Source organism: Phocoena sinus, chromosome X (genome assembly GCF_008692025.1).
Source record: "Phocoena sinus isolate mPhoSin1 chromosome X, mPhoSin1.pri, whole genome shotgun sequence".
Classification (NCBI taxonomy): Eukaryota; Metazoa; Chordata; class Mammalia; order Artiodactyla; family Phocoenidae; genus Phocoena; species Phocoena sinus.
Window position 1 is genome coordinate 104,898,172 of NC_045784.1, and position 21,840 is coordinate 104,920,011.

Sequence of the window (21,840 nt, forward strand, 5' to 3'; positions counted from 1 at the left end):
ATTTAATTGGCCTGGGGTGGAGCCTAGGCATTTTTTTGGTCATTGTGTTTTGTTTTGTGTTGTCCTGAACTCCCCCAATGGTACTGATGTGCAGGCAGAGTTGAGAATCACTGATGTAGAAGAAGAACAATATTTCTCAGTTTGGGCCGCAGACCACTGCAATCACCAGTGATGCTTGGGAAGTCCAGATTTTTGAGCACTCATATTCTGAACCAGCATTTTAACAAACACCTCAAGTAATGCCCACGCACAGCTCCATTTAAGAACAAAATTTTCCCTGATTAAAACTTACCCATCTTCTTCTGTCCCATTTTCCACTAATTGCATAGACTAATCCAGGATAATATGATAATAGATGCTGTTGAAGTAAAATGTTACATTTTGACCAAGCCTCCTGAAGAAAGCTCAGAGGAGAATTCCAATAGTAAGAATTTCTAGGGCGGGCCAGTGGGGATGGTTTTGTTTGTTTTGATTATTTTGGTGGGGGAGGGTACAGACAAACCTTTTAGGTTTGCTTCTCAAATCCTATTAATCAGGTAGTTTCCTACTTCACTTGAGGCCTGTCCTATGTGCTACATCTCAATTTGTAAAAGGGAAGAGTTTCAATCTCTGGATCTAAACTCCTGAGCCCCACTAGCCATTTATATGAAGACAATAATAAATATTATCTTATGGCCCCTTGCCTTATGGGTAATCAGCTCCACAGAATGGCAATGTCTATATTAAATTTGTCAAACTCATAGTGCTTGTTTACTAGCTAGCACCTAATCATTTCTCTTCAAATATGCAAAGGTTTTCGACTCTGTGTTTCTCCCATGACATCACCTTACATCAGTGTTTTTCAACCTTGACTGCACATTGTAATCGCCTGGAGAGATTTTAAAAATACATATGTCTGGGTCCCACCTCTCAGGTTCTGATTTCTTTGGTCTTGGCTGGGTCTGAGCATGAGAAGTTTTTTTAAAGATCCCAGGTGATTCTAAGGTACAGGCAAGGCTGGGAACCACTTGCCTTAAAGGAAATAGAGCAGTCTTCCACAGGTGTGCCCAGAAAAGCTCACAGGAGGAGAATCAGGTAAGTACCATTATTACACCTAAGCAGAAACTGGCAAAAAGAAGGTATTTTTTCCCGTGATTAAATAAATAATCCTACTTTGAAACCCATGTAGGCCTGAAGAGCATTATGCATGTGCCATCATCACATGCCATCATGACATGTGGTGATACTGTCAACATGTCACTTTTGTTTGATGTGTTAATTCCCTGACATCATTTACTTCCCTCTTTCATCAGCTACACTGAAACCATTCCTCTTTCCAAAAGTAAAGATAAGGATTTCTTAAACTGAAATCCGGCCCCTCTGGGTCTGGATTGGTCTTTGTTTTGTAGATCACTCTCCGGGCGCATTGTTGGAGGCGTTTGGTGGTTCTTCACCCTGATCATAATTTCTTCCTATACGGCCAATCTCGCTGCCTTCCTGACTGTGGAGAGGATGGTTTCTCCCATAGAGAGTGCTGAAGACTTAGCTAAGCAGACTGAAATTGCATATGGGACCCTGGACTCCGGCTCAACAAAAGAATTTTTCAGAGTAAGTGCTTTACAGTTAATTGGGCCTGCTGGATTTTATTTTATCATCTGCTCACAAAGGCAGATTCACAGTGTTTTAAGGGAGGATCGGGAAATGGTGGGAATGTTATCAAAGCAGAGCATCTTAAATACTTGCTTGGTGACCTAATTCATTGTCCTTTACAACTAAGACTCCTGTGCGACATCACAGGGGGCATGTCAAGAGCACTGAGTTTGAACTCACAGGTTTGAATCCCAACCCTACCACAAAGTGATCGTTTGTCCTTGGGCAAGTCATTTAACTTCTGTCGGCCTTGGTCCCCTTACTTGAATAATGAGGGGATTGAACTAAATAATATCTATTCTCCTTTTTAGCTTTTACAAAAGCAGTGATTTTATGTCTCAGCAGTTCACAGAAGTTAGGTAATTGACTCTAAGAATCTGAGGAGTGATGAACTATAAAATTACATATTCTATTTTAGACATTGGTTTTCTATTGAAATGTATTACAGTTGTTTCAAGTATTCATGTACATGCTGATAATTCGATTTTCTGGGAAGCTGGTAATTGTTTTTTCTCTTTTCTTTTTTTTTTTTTTTTGCGGTACACGGGCCTCTCACTGTTGTGGCCTCTCCCGTTGCGGAGCACAGGCTCCAGACGCGCGGGCTCAGCGGCCATGGCTCACAGGCCCAGCCGCTCCGCGGCATGTGGGATCCTCCTGGACCGGGGCACGAACCCGTGTCCCCTGCATCGGCAGGTGGACTCTCAACCACTGTGCCACCAGGGAAGCCCTGTTTTAATTTCTTGAGTAGATTTATTTCCCCCTCACTACCCGCACATAGGCCAAATCTTGGTGGGGAAACAGCAAGTTGTTCACTAGCAAAAGTTAGTAAAGTGTAAGTTCTGTCAAGGAGAAAGAAGAAAGGAGATCAAAGGAGAATATTATAGAAGGATAATATGATGAACAAAACCACTTTTACGTAAAATACCAATATCTTTGTTCTGTAGCAACTGGTCTATAAGAAAGGCTACCGATGGAGTGTTTAAGAACTCACATGATTTTTCAGTTGCCCCAACCAGGAAAATATGGTGGTTTCAGTGAGAAAATGGACCCATTCTATCCATACCACTGCCTGCTACTGTAACCCATGTAACTGGTTGTAGCAGTGATCCAGAAGCCACTTGTGTAGTACGTAGAGATGAAAAGTTTAGTCATTCTCTCCAACCAATAATCAAATTATTGGATGGCAGGTATAATTACTGACTTTTCCTCAAAGATCCACAGTAAACAGATGTTGGTTCTAAATCAGCTTGCTTTAAGAAATCAGTAAGAAATATATTTCTATATGTATCATCATGGGATTTGTCCAGTTGTTCCATGGGAAAGCAGGAGGAGTGTGTTTCTTGAAATTATAGCAATTAACTAAAAACTGTTTTCATTCCCTGAAGGAGAAAGGGTTAATTCTGAGACCCTTTCCAGAAATCTCATTGGCTCAGGATATCCCTATCTCACCTCTACCACTATTTATCGAGCAGTTCGTAATCTCCAACCAGGGACAGGGGCCTAGTACTAGAAGCATCAAAATGATATGAAGATCCTCTGGAACTAACCTGGCCTTGACCCTCACTACGTTGGCAGTTCCAGAAGCTTATCTGGGAATAATCCCCTGCCCTCATGAAATCACTCACACATTTCAGGGCAGAAAGCCAGGGATTTCCATCCGCTGAGTATTCAGCACATCATCAGCTCCACGGAAATCTGGTTTAGTATCAACCTTCAGCAGAGCTTATGTTCACCAACCCAATAGGCACCAAGTTGCTAGAAGGACCACTTAAGCTATCAAGACACCAGACTTGGACCCTCCAATTAGGGATACTTGTTCCACTGGAAAGCATATTTCCTTCAGCGATGATTAGAAATTAGGAAGGTGTGCTTTAAATGGTAATCGATAGGCGGCATCAATTCCCATTAAGCTTTCAAAGGCCATTCATCCATATTGCAGGCAAAGGAGGCTCTCTGGGAAGATTTACTAACACAAAGGCTTGAAATTGTGACCAAGCAGTCAATGTCCCCACGCCCAGACCACATCCCCCACATATATTGTATCTTTCTCAAAAACTAGGAAAGCATCTATTAATCCATTCAATGATGGTTTCATTAAAGAGCATCTTATTACCAGAGCCAATTTGAGTCAACATTCAATTCTGAGCAAAGCTATTGCCACATTCTAACTGGTTTGCGGTTTCCAATGCTCAGCAATTCCTAGTGACCTTTACAGCCAATGAGTAATTCGTATGGAAATGGAACTGTTCTGAAAATCTGATTCGAAAAGGAGCCAGATATTTCTAGGTATAAAGAAGTGCAAATCATTTTCTAATTCCCGCACGCCACTTTTCTTTTTCCTCCATTGGTTGCTAGCGACAGCAGTAAGGACAATGGAGAAGTTCTTTAGGACAGCACAGAAAAGTTGATGATCTAAGAGTGGAACTGAGCAGTATAGGACAGGCAGCTCCTAGCCTGCTTGTACTGAAAAATGTTCTGTAAACCCAACTAAGGGAATGCTTGGTATTCATATAATACAGAGGGGCCCAACCAATTGGTCTCCAAGCCATCTGTCCTCTCAAAATCCTCTATTTACCCCTCCTTGAACCCCATAAATCAGAGAAGGCAGCCAGCAAGAACACATCATCTCCTACTCAGGGATGTAACCGCCACAGCATGTCACTTTCCTCTCAGTCCTCCAAGATCTCAAGGCTATTTTAAGAGCAGTAACTCCTCCACATGCCAAAAAAAAAAAAAAAAATCGAGGACCCCTGATGGCATGCCTTCTGAACTTTAGAGGATAAAACAAGATCACATGCAACATTTACAAACATAACATGAGCTCATTTCTTCCCCTTCTCACTCCATATTAAAACCACAGGGACCAAGTTAGTAACACCATAAAACAGCCCCGGGGCCAGCCCTCTAGAGAAAATTTAATAAAAGAAAATTCCTTTCTAATTGCCCTGCAGACGTTTTAACTTGTCCTGGGTAAGGCTGCCATTAAAATGATGACATCTTTAAATGATTCTTTTCTCTCATTTTCTGAACCATCCTCAGCTGCTATCTTACAATCACATAAAGTCACTGGCACAGAGGGACCTGTTCCATCAGGAAAGGCAAGGAGGGACCAAACAAAATGCATGCAGCTGGAAGAGACATCTGAAATATTACCATCAACCCTCTTGACTTGAAAACTGATTTCCTTAGACAGCAGCTCCAAAACTAAATGTCCCAACCAGAGGTGGAGGCACCCATGCTAGAGAACAAGTCGACAGCTTCATTGTCATTGCCCAGAGAAATGCCACTATGATTTGGAAAGCTACACCGAAACAATCATTCTCCACTAGGTTTTGAAATTTTAACCTGATGCCGATTCAGGTTAAAAAGTAGATCTGGGAGAAAAAGCAATTCCAAAATTCTCTCTGCCTTCAAACCCCTAGAAATATTAGAAGACCACTATGATGCTTGACTCTTTTTTTTTTAATGTTTTTATTGGAGTATAATTGCTTTACGATGGTGTGTTAGTTTCTGCTTTATAACGAAGTGAATTCTTTTCCAGATACTTGGCCATATCCCCACCGAAGATAGTTCAGGGTATAAAAGGATGTTGCTTTTTAAACTGAAGTGTTAATGCTAATTTAAACCCCTTTAAGAAAATAAATATAAATGGAATGGAATGGGGAGAGACGTGCCTTGCCCCAGCACCCCAGGTAGGACAGAAAAACTGAACTTTATCTGGAGACCACCAAGGGAACTGCCCTGTCTTCTGAGTTGCAGACATTCTAAGCCGTAAGAAGCACAGTTGAATTACTCATGAAGAATGTTTTATCTCAACACTGTTACTGTTGTCATCGCTCACTTTAACTTTTAAATTTTTTTTGAAATGCAGGCAGCATAAAGAAGAGCCCTGTATTTCAAAAAAAATTATTTTTTTGGGAAGTAGTCCCTCCAAGAGTATGTAGATTCTCCTTATACATTCTGAATCTCTCTCTCTCTCTCTCTCTCTCTCTCTCTCTCACACACACACACACACACACACACACACACACACACACTCACACACACACATTTTCAATCAGAGTCCACATTTCAACATTTATTGGTTATTTATTATAGGGCTTTTGAACTTTATGGGGAAAGAAGAACAATCTCTCCACAAATTCCCCTATGCTAGGTATGGTGACATTTGGACATGATTAAGAAAACTAACCATTAATCTTTAAGCTTTACCACAACAGACCTCCCTTAACCCTACCCGTCTCCTCACCGTAGGAAACACATCAAAATGTAAAAATTCTTTTGTTAAAAATTTTCTCGGCAAGTACCATGAAGAATTTGAGAGCTTGACACTGTACCCGGACGACTGCAACCACATTTAATTAGTTTGAAGACATACAGGATGTGACCGAATGCTTGCGGACACAGCCAACTACACACTAGGGAACACATAATAGCAGCAACAGGAGATGAGTTGATACCAAGGAATGGTAGGTCAGAGACATTTATTGTATGTGTTACTTAACAATTTTAAAAAAGAAATTGTTTTTTAATTATTTTCATAGCCCTTTTGATCCTGCCTTATCCTCCCCCAAAACTCTTATTTTCCTATGTCATATAATACATAACACAGCAAGGCTCATAGACCTCCAGGTTAAGACTGGAGGTGGAGCAGCAGGTACGATGTGAGGATGCTGAGGCCTGGCCACATGGTACATTCAGACAGCTGTCAGCCTTTCCCATCCCTCAGCTGTCAGGGATCTGTGGTTTCCTGGGTCTTCCTTGCAGGCAAGTCTCAAGCTGGGTGGAAAGGACACTCGCCAAGGGAGTAGAGGTTGACCTGACAACTATGCACACAGCACACCCAATATCTGTCTCCGGGAGAATGGAGGAAATGTGGCAACAAAGACAGGCTAATGACAATGCCCTAGATTCTATTACTTATTCATCACTCTTTCAATAACTTTTTTTAGGTGCCTACTATATGCCAAACTCCAGGCTAAGCACTGCAGAGCCATCTCCATAAACGAAATTAAATTTCTGCCTTTTGCCAAATCACATGAAAATACTTAGATAGGTTTTTTCGCCATATTTGGAGGTTATCTGGGGGGACAGATTGACTTAAAATACAGGCATCTCAGAGAACTAGATGATCATCCCTCCGGGGTAGCTGATGGTGTTTATTTCTATGGAGCGACTTCCCAGCATGTGCCAGTCTCTGGGTATGCTTCTCGGTGAACAAGAGTAGGGTTAATGATCCTCTGTAACCCCAGCAGGAAGGTCAGCTAAGTGATGAATAAAACAGAAATGGCCTCTATCCCCTAGGAGCTCACAATCTAGTGGGCTAGATTTTCAACACATATTCACATACATTACCATACTCTATTCACACGACAATCCTGCCATGCAACCAGAACAGGTATTATTACACCTCCTTCAGAGAGGAAACACCTGAGGCAAGATGACCTTGTGACTTGCCGAACGTCGAAAGTCGCTCAGCTCAGAGGGGACAAGCTAGAATTCTGAGTCCAGATTGGGTCCTCTTCCCATTGCATCTCAGTGCCTTTCTGGTGTGAGTGTTCATAGAAACATGGGGTCCTATGCACGAATCAAGCCTCTAGGACAGCGCATGTTAAGGCATCTGTATCGTCTCCTGGTTAATCTTTGTTTTTATTCCCTTTGATGGATCAATTAGAAAAGGAAACCTATACACATTGTTAAATGACATTTTTCCAGGCCCTGACAATCTCAAAAGGACCCAAGATAAGAAGGCAAAGAAAAGGAAGGCGTCCATAAAACTAGAGTGAATGCCACAAATGCAGCAATCCACATCCACTGATGCCTTTCTTGTTTTTCTTTGGGTAAGGGTCGTTTGGTCTCAGTTTCCTCATCTATCAAGGGAAATATTCCCTGCTCTACCTTCCTTATGGGTTTAGTTAGAATATCAGAAAAATCTCTTTAACGCTATGAAGGGTTCTACAACTCCCAGGAGACTTTTAAGAAAAGGGCCCAGCAATGGAGCAATTGAAGCATGGAGACTGTCCAAATAAGGCTCTGTGGAGACATGAGGGAGGGGTATTTCTCAAAAATAAAAGAAAATAATCTCTGCTTGCTCAATGGAAGAGAGGTGGGGTTTTTTTCTGGCTTTGGGAGGAGAGAGAAAGCTCATTTATATCCTTCCCCCATCCTCCTGATCCCATTCCTACCCCTATTATAAAATATGACTACTAGGGCTTCCCTGGTGGCGCAGTGGTTGAGAGTCCGCCTGCCGATGCAGGGGACATGGGTTCGTGCCCCGGTCCGGGAAGGTCCCACATGCCGCGGAGCGGCTGGGCCCGTGAGCCATGGCCACTGAGCCTGCGCGTCCGGAGCCTGTGCTCTGCCACGGGAGAGGCCACAACAGTGAGAGGCCCGCGTACCGCAAAATATATATATATATATATATATATGTATATATATAAATATATATGACTACTGACTTCATCTCTTAGTCCATCTTTAGCCATTCCTTTGTGGTCTGCAGATTCGACAACTTCACCATGCACAATTTAAAGCTGCCCTTAAAGACCACCTAGAAACTTCAGGTGCTTTCAAGGTGGCATGCAGACCATCTGCCCAAAGTAACCAACCATATGGATTTCATTAGCCTGTCTCCGTTAGTCTTCCCAGGTAACCTACTTGCTTATGAGAGCATTTCACAGCTCAGAAAGCCTAAGGGGGTTAAGTCTTTGTTATCTTTGAGGCTGCCAACTTTCTCAGACCACACCAGGATAATTAACATCACACAGAACTCCCAGATTTTTGTGACAACTATGAAACTCTCTTCCCTAGAGGAACTCATCTCAGGACCTCACTTTCTTTTCTTGTCTGACAAGGTCAAATCACCTAATAGCCTTGCAATTAGAGGACAGGGAGTCATCTGTTCAATTAGACTTTCCTTGAGTTCACCTGGCAAGCCTGAGCAGATTGATTATTTACAATTCCCTTTCATCACCATGAGAAGCCTAAATTGTTGACCATAAGGACCAACTAAAATTTCAACTTACTGAAACTCAACTCACAACAGCATTCAATTCACTAGAATGCTTACTTGCACTCTGCTTTTGAAAGAAGGAAACTCACAAAAACAAGACCTTGATGTGAATTTTTTTTTTTTTTCAAAAAGGCAGTAGCAGATGCCTGTGGTCAGGTTCGTTCCAGTCTTCAACATCTTCTACATTTTTAACCAGTGAATAAAGAAATATTCAGTGTCCACAATACCAAGTTAGGCAGCTGGGATTCAGTAGGGGAAACATGACCGAATCCCTACCTTCAAGGAGCTCACATTCTGTTGGAAGGAGAGAAACAGTAAGCATGTAAACAAATAGATGCATAAAATAATTTCAGGCACCAGTAAGTGCTCTACGTATTATGATAGAGAATGACTTAGGACTGTTTTAACTGGGAGCTTGGGAAGGAGGGGTTCAGGTAAAGTCTCTTTAAGGAGGTAATATTTAATTAAAGACCTGAATAAGAGTTAGCCATGTGAAAATATGGTGGAAGAGTATTCTAAACAGAACGAATAAGAAGTGCAAAGGTCCTGGGACAGGAACAATCCTGGCATGTTTAAGGGACAGGAAGACAAACTGGGTGACTAAAGATTGGAATTACATGCTAGAGTTATAGTGATGGAGATTGCATAAAGTGGTCAGGTTTAGGATATATTTTGGAGAGAGAGTCACAGAATTTGCTGATGAATCAGATAACATTTGTGAGCAAAGTGGAAGGGCTCAGATTTTCGGCCTTCCTTTTCAGTGGTCACTAATGAAATCTGTAAGTCCTACATTCATTAAATGATTCAAGGATACTTGTAGTAACTGTAAACTGCAAACTATAGTAACAAAGTAAACTGTAATAACAAGGGCTGAAAAGGTACACTTACACTAGGGCTGGTTAGGGAATTTTGCCAAGTAAGAAAATAAGAAGTCTTAAGGTTAATCATCAAAAAATTTTAGAAGTCCAGAAGCCCCTAATGATTCATGCCTTTACTGTGTCTTATTGCCGTCTTCTTAGAAGACAGTTTTATGGTAGAGGTAGATTTTCACAGATGACTGACTAACTCCATTTTGCAAAACCATAACTTTCTTTATATTCCTGTTACTGGTACCTCATTTTTGCCACATGGCAGAAAAGATACACCCAGATAAATTCAGGCAAGTTTAGTGATTTCCTAGTCATTTCAGGATTTTTCACTCCCTCTTCCCTGGGATAATATCCAAGTTGCAGGGACTTTACATGATAAGAGGTAGCCATGTGAAAATGTATCATGGCATCAGGGGCAGCCATCTAACCCCAGATCATCAGTATCATTTCCAGGCATCCATTGGGCTGTACCACCCAGTTTGGATGTCAAGTAGACTTTCCCCTCCACACTGACATTTGCTGCATCATCCCCTCATCCAGGCCACAAGACCTCTGCAGACCAACTAACCCTGCACTTATTTCAGCTCGTGATCTCTCTCTCTCTCTCTCTCTCTCTCTCCCCCCCACTCCCACCCCCACCCCCCACCCCACCCCTTGCACTGTTATAGGGCTATTGGAATAGTCTCCTTCTCTCCTTCCACCAGTCTAGGACAGCTCCTTCCTCCTAGAGATCTCATAGATCTCATGTAACCATTGCTTTTCTACGATGCCAGCACCAAGCTAGACATGGGCTGTTCTCTCCAATTTATCATCCCTATGCTACACCCTGGGAAGTAAGACCTCGTCACTTCTGCCCTGGGAGTCCCATCCTCCCTCCCCCTTTTGGAGAGCTGGGGTGGGGGGTGGGAGATGGGGGGCAGGGCACAGAGACATTTCTCAGAGCCATATAGCCCAGTCTGACTTCTCTGGTACTCCTCTCTGCCTCAGCTCTTATCTGGCCTCCTAGGGTAGTTAGTCTGGCTCTTTATCCATCTGCTTTCCAATTTACTGAGTATGGCAGAAACTTCGTATTTCCCTCTAAAGGGAATTAGAATTTGGAAACTCAAAAACCTTTCTTTTTTATCCTTGGTTCTTACTTGGTTCTAAGCTTGGTTCTTACTAATTTAAAACTTGGCTTTCAAGGTAGTGTTGTCTCTGCTATGACTTTTTAAAAACAGTTTAATTAAGATTCAATTCACCCATTTAAAATGTACTGTTCAATGAATTTTGGTATATTACATTATTGTTTAAAAATTATAATAAAATATATATAACATAAAATTTGCCATTTTTAAGTGTGCAGTTCAGTGGCACTGATTACGTTTACAGTGTTGTGCAACCATCCCCACTGTCTATTTCCAAACATTTTCATCACCTCAAACAGAAACTCTGTAACCTTTAGTCAATAACTTCCCATTCCCCTACAACTTCCCATTCCCCCACTCCCTCGGCCCCTAGTAACCACTATTCTACTTTCCATTTCTATGAATCTGTATGGAATCATACAATATTTGTCTCTTTGTGTCTGGCTTATTTCACTTAGCACAATGTCTTCAGGGTTCGTCCATGTTATAGCATGTGTCAGAACTTCATTCCTTTTTATGGCTGAATTTATCTATCTATACCACATTTTGATTATCCATTCATCTTCTTTTAATATTTTTATTGGAGTATAATTGCTTTACTATGTTGTGTTAGTTTCTGCTGTATAACAAAGTGAATCAGCTATACGTATACATATATCCCCATATCTCCTCCCTCTTGCGTCTCCCTCCCACCCTCCCTATCCCACCCCTCTAGGTGGTCACAAAGCACCCAGCTGATCTCCCTGTGCTATGCGGCTGCTCATCCATTCGTCTTTTAATGGACACTTGGGTTGTTTACACCTTTTGGCTATTGTAAATAATGCTGCAGTGAACACTGATGTACAAACATCTGTTTAAATCCCTGCTTTTAATTCCTTTTGGTATATACCTAGGGATGGAATTGCTGGATCATATGCCAGCTCTATCATTTTCTGCTGTAAGTTTTTGAAAGTCTGTTTGGAAAGCAAAGGTGAGGGCATTTTCTGTTCCACTGATATTTTCTTCCTAATCTTCTCTTAGGCCATTGATGACCCCATCCCAATAGAAAGAAGATCACTGGGTACCTGGTATTGGGGACAGAACTTTAGTTAATATCATAAAGTTTTATCTTGATACATGACTGAAGTTGAGAGGGAGGTATGCTATGTATGTATGTGTTGAAAAAGACCTAAATTCCTATCTATACTGCACACCACACATATGTACAGAGGGCCCTGGATATTTTAGCTAGTGATTTCAGCTTGTAGCAAAATCTTAGAGGAGCGTGCTTCCTCTTTCTGTGCTTGGGCTACAACTAGAATGCAGGTGATGGATGGTAGAATGAAACCCATCACCCTCCTGTTCTAAATGGTTTAGAATGTTACCTGTCTGAAGGGAGGGATTTGGATAGAGATGATCTACGGCATTTCTTTCCGGTTCTGATTGTAGGTATTTGTATGTTATCCCCAAAACTGATCTCCTATCTGTACACTCTCTGGTGCCCTAAATGAAGAACTTCCTGAAAGTAATTAGCTGCTATGCTTAGAGGAACCTGCATTCCGGAACTGATTCTTACTTCCTACTTTTATCAAAATTCTTATGTGATCACAGCCTGATTTATTTCACTCTCAGTTTAATTGCCATGAGTCTGTGGTCTGGATTACAGACTACTTCTGGTATCATATAGTAACATTGATTTTCCCAACTCACTGGGTAAAGAACTCTGTCCTAGACACTCTGGGAATGAATAGGAGATGCCATCCAAACCCCTGAGTTCAGTATGCAGATAAAAAAGGAGTCAGGGGACTTAGTCAGGAAAGGTTTCTGGAAAAGGGGGCATCTTAAAAATATCTGGAGAGAAAACAGAATTCAAAAATAGTTCAAAGGGTGTGTAAGAATGTATTTGTGACCAAAACAACAAGACAGACCATGACTTTATATCATGTTAAACTGTGGCTACTACTGACTGAAGAACTGTTAGTTCTCTCTAGTGTTCACACTAAGATTTGTTTGCACAAAATAGTGTATGTATATGTGTTTGGGGTGGGGTGGGAGTTTAGGATGAAAAAAAAACAGTTTCCAAGAAAACATTATTGCCTTGAAACAATAGTATCATAGTAGAAATCAATAGACTGGTAAATTGGAAGTCACTGCTTAAGGCCAGGGTGCTCTGAGCACTGTCTTATTTCTAGTTTCATAATTCACATCTCACACGTGAAGATGGGGTTCATTAAAAAGAACACCTTGCTTTCTCTGAAGAATACTTTATTTCTTTTAAATGAGTTTGAGGAGCCAGTATTGAAAAGCAAAATCCATCTATGCTTTGGCAAATAATATCAAATTGAACTGTAAGAAGCTTTCATCTTTAAAAACAACCCCATGATATTAGACATTATTTCATCTAAAGTAAACAGCCCCTTTCCTGATGTGGTAGTATTAACAGGGTAATCGTGAAGATAATCATATTAAAGCCCCTTTACACAAAATTTTGAAGTTTGGTTTCAAAATATTTGTATCTTGTCCCTTTCCTCCAGTCACAGTCACACACACACACACACACACGAACACACACAGGTGCACACATGCACACGCCCCACAACTTGGGTAATTGTGATTAGCAAATAATTAAAGTTTATTATATATGAAAGTACCAGGGAGTAAACTGGCAAGATCCTGAAGAACGCTTTTGCTTTATTTTCTTGGCCTGGGGTTTCAGCCAATTGTACAAACAAGAAGGTTGAGAATAGCATGGTCAATGATTGAGGAGAAATAGAAATAAATTCAAGGAAGCTTGGATAAATTCATGCAAAATGGATCCATAGAAAGTTGTTAAAGGTAAGGGACACCTCCAGATTTTTAGAGTTGACATCAAGAGGAAAAACATGGTTTCTCATAGTTCTCTACTGGTCTTGTCTTAAAACATTTCTATCTGGAATTGCCCAAAGAGCTGACCTATGGGGACTGGTCTACACTTTTTTACAAGATTTTTTCCCCTATCACAAGAATTGAGACTATTTAGCCTGAAGAAAATATGCAGGAGTAGAATATATTAGGATTATCTTCAAATATTTGAAGGGTAGAAACTTTGAAGATGAATTGTACTTCTTCTGTGGGGCCCTAAGGGATAGAACCAAAATCAAAGAGTGGCTATTACAGGGATAGAGATTTTAGCTCATTGTAAAAAGAACATTCTAATAAAGGAATACAAAAATAGATTGGGTTGTCTCCATAGATAGTGAGCTGTTCATCTTTGAAGGGCTATAGGCCAGGAATAGGCAAATGGCCACTTGTCGGAGATGTTCAGTTGGGAACTCAATAATCTGATGAATGACTACAGTAGACCAGTGTCTTCCACCACTGGTTGCAGAGAAAATCATTTGGGGAGCTATTTTAAAACACAGATTATTGGTTCTCACACCTCCCCCCCAAGGTGCTCATTCCATAGGTTCCATTAACGTGCATTTTTAAACGAGCACCCCCAAATGATTGCAACACAGATGACTAAGAGCCACTCTTTGAAGAACGTTTGACAATACAACATATCAGCGGATTTCTGCTTTGACGATTTGGATTTGCTTTTTTTTCTTTCTATTAATCCTATGTGAAAGATGCAGGGAAGAGGCTAGAGGCTAGGCCTGTGGGACAGAGGGAAGTCTGAGCAGAAGTATCTTGAGGATGGTCACAGCTGATGGCTGAGTTGTAGCCTCCTCCTCTGAGTGTTCCTGTTGGGGTGGGAGAGAAAAGGAAAACCTTCCTCTGATCAACAGGGACCAATGGGAGATGACTGTTTCGGGGGCTGGAATCTGAGGTTGAGCTGGCACTGAGAATTGAGGGTGCCCCAAGTGCAGGGAATCTCAAGTAATGGTATCGGGCTGAAGACTAGGGTCAATAAAAGTCCAAGAAAACTAAAAGCGGTACACACTGCTATATTTGAAATAAAATGCCTTTCCATGAAAAAAAAGAAGAAGAAAATTAAAAGTGAGAGTGAAATGAGACTGCAGGGGAATAATACCCAGATGCCTTGAAGTGTTTACAATTTTGACCTAATATTTTTTTCCTATGATCCATATGACACCATTCCTTTTCCATTCCTCATCTACAGGATGGGGCCTGGGTGACCAGGACTGTGGGGTTAATGTCTTTAGGGACCCTTCAGCAAGCCACACGATTCAAACTTCCCATCCTATAGGACTGGAGGTGGCCAGGTCCAAGTGTTGGGTATCAGTGGAGATTTCCAATCAGGATGTCCTAGGTTGTTGTTAAGAAGAATTTCTTAGGAAAAAAATGGGACAGAAGTACTAGACTAGGAGCTGGAAACTCCTACCCTTTAGAGACAAGCTCTCTCCTAATTTCCTTTAACTGCCCTTGCCTCCCTTTCTCTTTCCTTCTTTTACTTGCTGGGTCTTGGGTGGTCAGGGCTGCTGCATTAATGCTTTTACAGAGGCTTCAGAGAACCTCTTGCCTCAAATGTCCCTACCTGGAAGAATTTAGGTGAACATCCCTAGGTGCTAGTCAGCATGGAAAAACAAAGGCAATAGAACGTGGAAAGAAGCAGGGGCACAGAAAATTTCATAAGGAGAAAGAAAACAATAGGACGGAAGGCAAAGATTGCTCAGGAGCTTGAAATCTGCCAACGTGACAGAAGCTGTCCTACCAGCCCTTCTTCTAACTTTCCCCCATTTGACCTGCAGGGTCTCAGGTGGCCAGGACTGAGGTTTCAGTGTTTTTACAGAGGCTTCCAGGAATCCCAAGCTTCAAAATTCCCCAGTCTAGAGGACAGTTAGGTAGACATACCGAAGAGGTGGGCTTCACATGGGGAAGTTCAAGTATTAAAATATGGCTGGTATTTACAATAGCCAAGACATGGAAACAACCTACATGTCCATCTACAGATGAATGGGTAAGGAAGATGTGGTACAGACATACAGTGCAATACTACTTAGCCAATAAAAAAGAATGAAATAATGTCATTTGCGACAACATGGATGGACCTAGAGATATCATACTAAGTGAAGTCAGCCAGACAGAGAAAGACAAATATTATATCACTTATATGTGGAATCTAAAGAAATAATACAAAAGAACTTATTTACAAAACAGAAAGAGACCCAAAAAAAAAAAGAAAGAGACCCAAAGACATAGAAAAGCATATGGTTACAAAAGGGGAAAGGGGGGGAGGGATAAATTAGGAGTTTGGGATTAACATATACACACTACCATATATAAAATATATAACCAACAAGGTCCTACTGTATAGCACAGGGAACTATACTCAATGTTTTGTAATAACCTATAAGGGAAAAGAATCTGAAAAAGACTATTATATATGTAAAGAATATTTTATATATATATATATATATATATACATAAAATTGAATCACTGTGCTGTACACCTGAAACTAACATAACACTGTAAATCAACTATATTTCAAGTGTATATATAGGTATATATATATATATATATATATATACCTATATATACATATAGTTGGAAGCTATGGGCAAGAGAAATGTCCTTTTAAAATGAGAAGGGGCAGAATGAGAAATTACAACGAGAGCTTTGAGCTCTTGGACATTAGCCAAAGCTCTCTCCTAGTATAACATCACCCCTCGCTTCCCTCCCTCTTGGTCCTTTTCCATGCCTTTTATTATGAGGCAGCTGTACTGTGTTACTACTCTTCAGAGGTTTCAGGGAGCCTCATGGCTCAAAGGTACCAACTTAGCTGGGTAGACATGAACCCGGCCACCAGGAACGGCTCAAAATGAAGAGGACATAAATGCTATCAGGAAGAGGAATGTATTCTAAAATTGGTACAGAGGGAAAAGACAAACCATGCGTCAGGAAAATCCTGCCCTTCAGCCAGAAGAACTTTTCTCATGTACCACTCCCTATTCCCTAATGCTGGGACTGGGCATTGGGCAACCAATGTAATTGCATTCATTTCTTACGGAGGCATTAGGGAGACCGGGGGTTCAACCTCCCCCACGTAGGAAACTCGTTGAGTGGCCAGCCCCAAGTACCCGGATGGCAGGGTGACGCCTCCTGAGAGTAAGTGGAGGTGATTGGTGAGGGAATTTGAGCTGAGCCTTTTAGTATATCTACCAAGGAAGGTTAGTGAGAGCTTATCTTTCTAGAAGAGAGTGGTATAGTAAACATTTATAACCAGACTGAAACGCTGGCTCCTTAGCCCTTAAAGAAAGAAGTGAGATGGCTGTGATCTCTCCTCCCTCCCTCCTTTTGTTAATTCTACAATGCCGTTGTCATTTTTACATGCTATGGGTATTAGGTAAACAGAAGTGTGATGCACCAGGGTGGTAGTGGGAACGTTCCAATTCCCAAGCAGGAGAGAAATGCTTTCCAGCCCCGAGGCCAGATTGCCCAGCCTTCATCCACAGCATCGGTTATAGAGGCAGTTGATCAAGTGCAAGCTATGGGCATCGATAAAGACTCATACAGGGTTAAGCTGGTGTGGGGAACTGTTAACAAGGTAGGTAGAGTTTTCCCAGCACAGATATTTGCAATGCTAACAAATACGTAAGAGGAACCATTCCTTCTTTCTAACCTCCTCTGGGGTGCCATCATCTCCCAAATAGAAATGTGGATCCCGATTGCTACAGAAAAGAGAACCCTAGCCTCCCCGCCTTGCTGAAGAGTAATTTCTCTCTTTTATGAAGACCAGATCAGTCTTGGTAAGGCTAGTGTCTGATCTTTTCCCACTCTGTTCCACTAGGACCCTTGCTGTTACCATGGATACCTCTTCCAGTGGCACTGATGGGATGCAGCATATTATGCATTATAGCAGGACCTCCCACCTTGAACCGCTTTGGACTGGCTTTTTTGTCTTCCCAGGTAGTTACTGGGCTTGCCCTTCTGCCAGTCCAGAGATTAACAAGGACTAGCTAAAACCATTTGTTATCTTTTAAGGCTTCCCTTTTATTCCAAAACCTTTGGATTCAAAACACAGCTAGACCCTACCTTAAGTAATCCATATACCAGAAAATTCACAAGTGATTAAGGCAATAAATAGTAATTCCTCACATCAGAAACATATTCTCTCCTGGAAAACAGAGATCTCCCTAGTGCCTTTTGGTGTTTACAGATCACTAACCACTTGTCAGAGAAACCTAAGAGGAAGGCTTTCAGAAATAAACATAAAACAGCCCATGCATCGATAGAGAAATAAACGTTGTTTTTCAAAAATGAATCTAATTTATGGCACAGCTTTTTCTAGGAATTTATCTCCTACATGATGGAAGGCATGCTCTTAATGTAGGCAAAGCGGCACAAACCTGGGGAAGGAAAGTTCAAAGGCATTGGAAAACTTACTTATTGAGGTTGAGCCAATCTACGTAGGTATGGTTTACAGCATTCCAGAAGTCTGGTAGCTAATCTTGGAGTCTCCCTTACAAACATCAGTCATTTTTCAATAATGTGACTCCATGTCTTCCTAACGCTGTGCTATATATTCAGTATGTCCCATGTTGCCAGTGCAGAAATGACGAGAAACTTTAAAAGTTCTGCAGTCCCTGATTTTGTGTTTAAATTTGTAAACTTAATGTTGCATTAATGGCCTATTTTGCATATCCACTTGATTGTACCATCTTAAAGATTCATTTAAGCCTGGGGAGGACAGCATGACTCCTACCTGCTTCTCATTAATAACATACTTTTCAATGAGTGAATAATGAATGACCTGGATAGAAATCAGTAGAAATGCAGATCGCCATTAGGTGGAGAAGGGGGAGGAAATCTACTTTGTCTACCACACCGACAAGCAACTTCAAGGCAGAAGGTAAAGAAAGCAGGCCTTAAAAAGAGATGACTGTCTAGAAGGGTTCTTAATTAAATATTGCCTTGTCTTTACATGTAGGACTGTGACAGAAAAGTCCTTCTGATGGAAATTAAAATTTGCAAATGGCTTTTAAAATCTTGGGTTAATAGAAACAAGCCATTTAATTATGAAGAAGAAAACCAGATAACTCTTAGCCACAGATTATCCTTAAGAGCTCTGAGAAAACATATGGATCTGCCTAAGCATTCTTAATCTGTTGCGTTAACTGCTGTTTGTAGCACCCTGGTGAGGATGGAGGTCTGGGAGGTACTGGGTAGTAAGCAGTCCAACTGACAAAGGTCTGCCATTGGCTGATCAGAGTTGGAATAGAAGGCAAGCTGGAGAGTCTTAAAGGAACATACATAATTTCTTTCTAACTGAAAATATTTTTTCTTCTTTTTTAAATTGAAGTATAGTTGATTTAGAATATTATGTTAGTCCCAGGTGTACAACGTAGTGATTCAGTATTTTTACAGATTATACTCCATTAAAAGTTATTACGAGATAGTAGCTATGTTTCCCTGTGCCATACAATGTATCCTTGTTGCTTATCTACTTTATACATAGTTTATTCCTCTTAATCCCATGCCCCCATCTTGCCCATCCCCCCTTCCCTCTCCCCACTGGTAAACACTAGTTTGTTCTCTATACCTGTGAGTCTGTTTCTGTTTTATATATACATTCATTTGTATTAGTTTTTAGATTCCATATATAAGTGATAGCATATGGTATTTGTCTTTCTCGTTCTGACTTACTTCACTTAGTATGACAATCTCTAGGTTCATCTGTGTTGCTGCAAATGGCATTATTCCATTCTTTTTTATGGCTGAGTAGTACTCCATTGTATATGTAATATATACTACATCTTCTTTATCCATTCATCTGTTGATGGACAGTTGGGTTGCTTCCATGTCTTGGATATTGTAAATAGTGCTACTATGAAGATTTGGGGTGCGTGTATCTTTTTGAATTAGTGTTTTCATTTTTAAGGAAATACATAATTTTTTTAAAGTATCATTGGCCTATTGACTTCTCTGAAATAGCAACAGATAATAACAGTCTTGCTTGAGATATAGAAGCCTGTTTTTAAGTTACTGTATTTCTTTGGCAATAAGGTCCCGGGAACTTAAGAGAAATGCATTTCAAACTAACAATTGCTAATAAATTATCCCACAGGCCACAGATTTCACGGGTTCTAGAAAATATATGAAATTTGGAAATGCAAACTAGGCTTTCCATTTCCCTTTACTCTTCTAAATCCTTTAGGATTCAACACGGCTTCCTTCTGCAATTTGACTATTGACCTTTACCGAATAGAAGTTCAAGTCTATCAGAAATTCAAGTCAATTGAAATAATTATCAGATTAAGTTTACTTTAGAGAGTCTTATTTTGGTTTTGTTTCTGTTCAATAGTCGCAGTAAATACACAGGCCTGAAAATAAAACAACCTAGTTTTACAGATGATTTTTTAAAAAACAACAACTTTGCTGCAGCTCATGATTCTGTTTCCTTTTTTTTTAAATTTCTAATGGACTCTGATTTACAAATAAGCAGTTTGGCAGCACTGGTTTCAGTGTAGGGCTTTTGGTATACCTCGGTTCAAGCCCCTGGTCACTGTATGACAGTAACCAAGCTGAATGACTAACTTTCAACCTAATTCCCCCAGTCTTAACTCTGTACCAAATGCTGGTCCCATCCTTCCTTTGGTGACTCAGAAAAGGCAAATTTATATCTGTGACCTTAATGTTACTATAACACAGTTTGAAAATGCTAGGCAGAGGCATTTGGAGTGAGTACTTGACAAAGTTATTTGGAATTTTTAGAGGAAAGCATCTCTGGAGATTCTAGCTCTTTCCGTTTTGATTATATTCCATCTCTCTACCCATCTATGAGAGCTGACACAGGGAAGTACTATTTTTCAAAAACCAGGGGAAATTGTGAATGTTGTCACTTGCCTGCCCACTGCTGTTGTAATTCTTCACTTGGAAAGGGGAATCAGAGAGTGGGAGTCCAAACAACTTAATGTAGCAACTCACAGAGCCAGAAAGAGAAAAATCAGGCTGGGTGGAAATTTAGGGAGCATACTCTATTTTTTTTTTTTTTGCACAAATATTTCCTTGGATAATGATCTTCTCTTTTAAAGAAAAGTATGGTTCTCAGACAGCAATAAAAAGAATATTCTTTCATGGTGTACCCGGACCCAGGAGTTCATTTATTTTCAATTTTGCACAAATAGGATAAATTTAAAGGAAACAGTTCCTACGTACACCCAAGGGATTTTTGCCCACGCGAATAATACGGCTTACCTTTTTTCTAGAGAGGCCTTCCATAAACACAGGCTGGGTAAACTATCCCAGAGTTACAGATTAGCCCTGAATAAGGCAAGAGTTATTCCCCCTCCTCCCCTGCCCCTTGACCTAGGCTATAGCCAACCCCTCCAACTGGTGCAGGCAGGACTTCCGTTCCATGCAGCCATCACTTCAATCATCAGGGAAAATAAGAAAAATATTGTGAAGCAGGCAAAATAGTTCTTGGTGCCCCTGCGCTGCCTTTTGGTACCTCTCTGCCTTCTCCTTTACTTAAGCTGTAGACCTGCACTATACAATATGGTGCCTAGCACCCACATGTGACTATTTAAAGTAATTTAAATTAAATTTAGAATTCTGTTGCTTGGTGACACTAGCCATATTCCAAGTGTTCAACAGACATGTGTGGCTAGAAGCTACCATATAGGATGACACATAGAATATTTCAGAACGTGCTATTGGACAGGGTTTCTGACTGTTAGTTCCCTTTGCTTCTTGAGCATAAGGACCACGTCTTCCAATATCTTCATCCCCTACAGCAGCCTTCCACAGTGCCTGATACAACTATTGAATGCGGGAGAAACTTTACTAAGTTTCTAACTTAACTTTCTTAACTAAGTAACTCAGTGCTTACCATGTTGTCAAGAGCTGTGCTCAATTCATTATAAGCAATCTCTCATTTCATCATTGCAAGAACACTATGAGGTGGGTCCTATTACCATCCTCATTTTCCAGATGAGGAAACTGAGACTCAATGAGGTTAAATTATTTGCCCAAAGTCGCACCGGTAATAAGAACCAAAGCCACGTTTTTACGGCTTCAGAACCTATGCTCTTAACCACTGCTCTGTGCACCTAAAGAAAACAAGTCACTATAGACAAGCAAGCCTCTTGCAGAACAAGTGGTGCCTGGGTGGCTTCTCCACAGCCCTCATGCTGACCAAAGCAGAATAAAGACAGGTTGGGATCAAGGACTGAGCATGAAGAATACGGTGTAAAGTATGCTGATTTGTGTTTGAGTGTGCATATCAAATTAAGTGGCTATCTGACTACTTCTCTAAATGAGGTAACAGTAAACTAGTAGTTTTAT

General features: G+C 40.8%; 1 protein-coding gene across 1 annotated transcript in view; it reads left to right on the forward strand.

The window, feature by feature from the left end:
- Positions 1-21,840, forward strand: part of GRIA3 (glutamate ionotropic receptor AMPA type subunit 3) — a 289,783-nt gene that overhangs the window by 228,519 nt on the left and 39,424 nt on the right. The window contains exon 12 of the mRNA XM_032620571.1: positions 1,389-1,587. Within this exon, the coding sequence (XP_032476462.1) occupies positions 1,389-1,587 (199 nt within the window). The remainder of the gene's footprint in view (positions 1-1,388; positions 1,588-21,840) is intronic.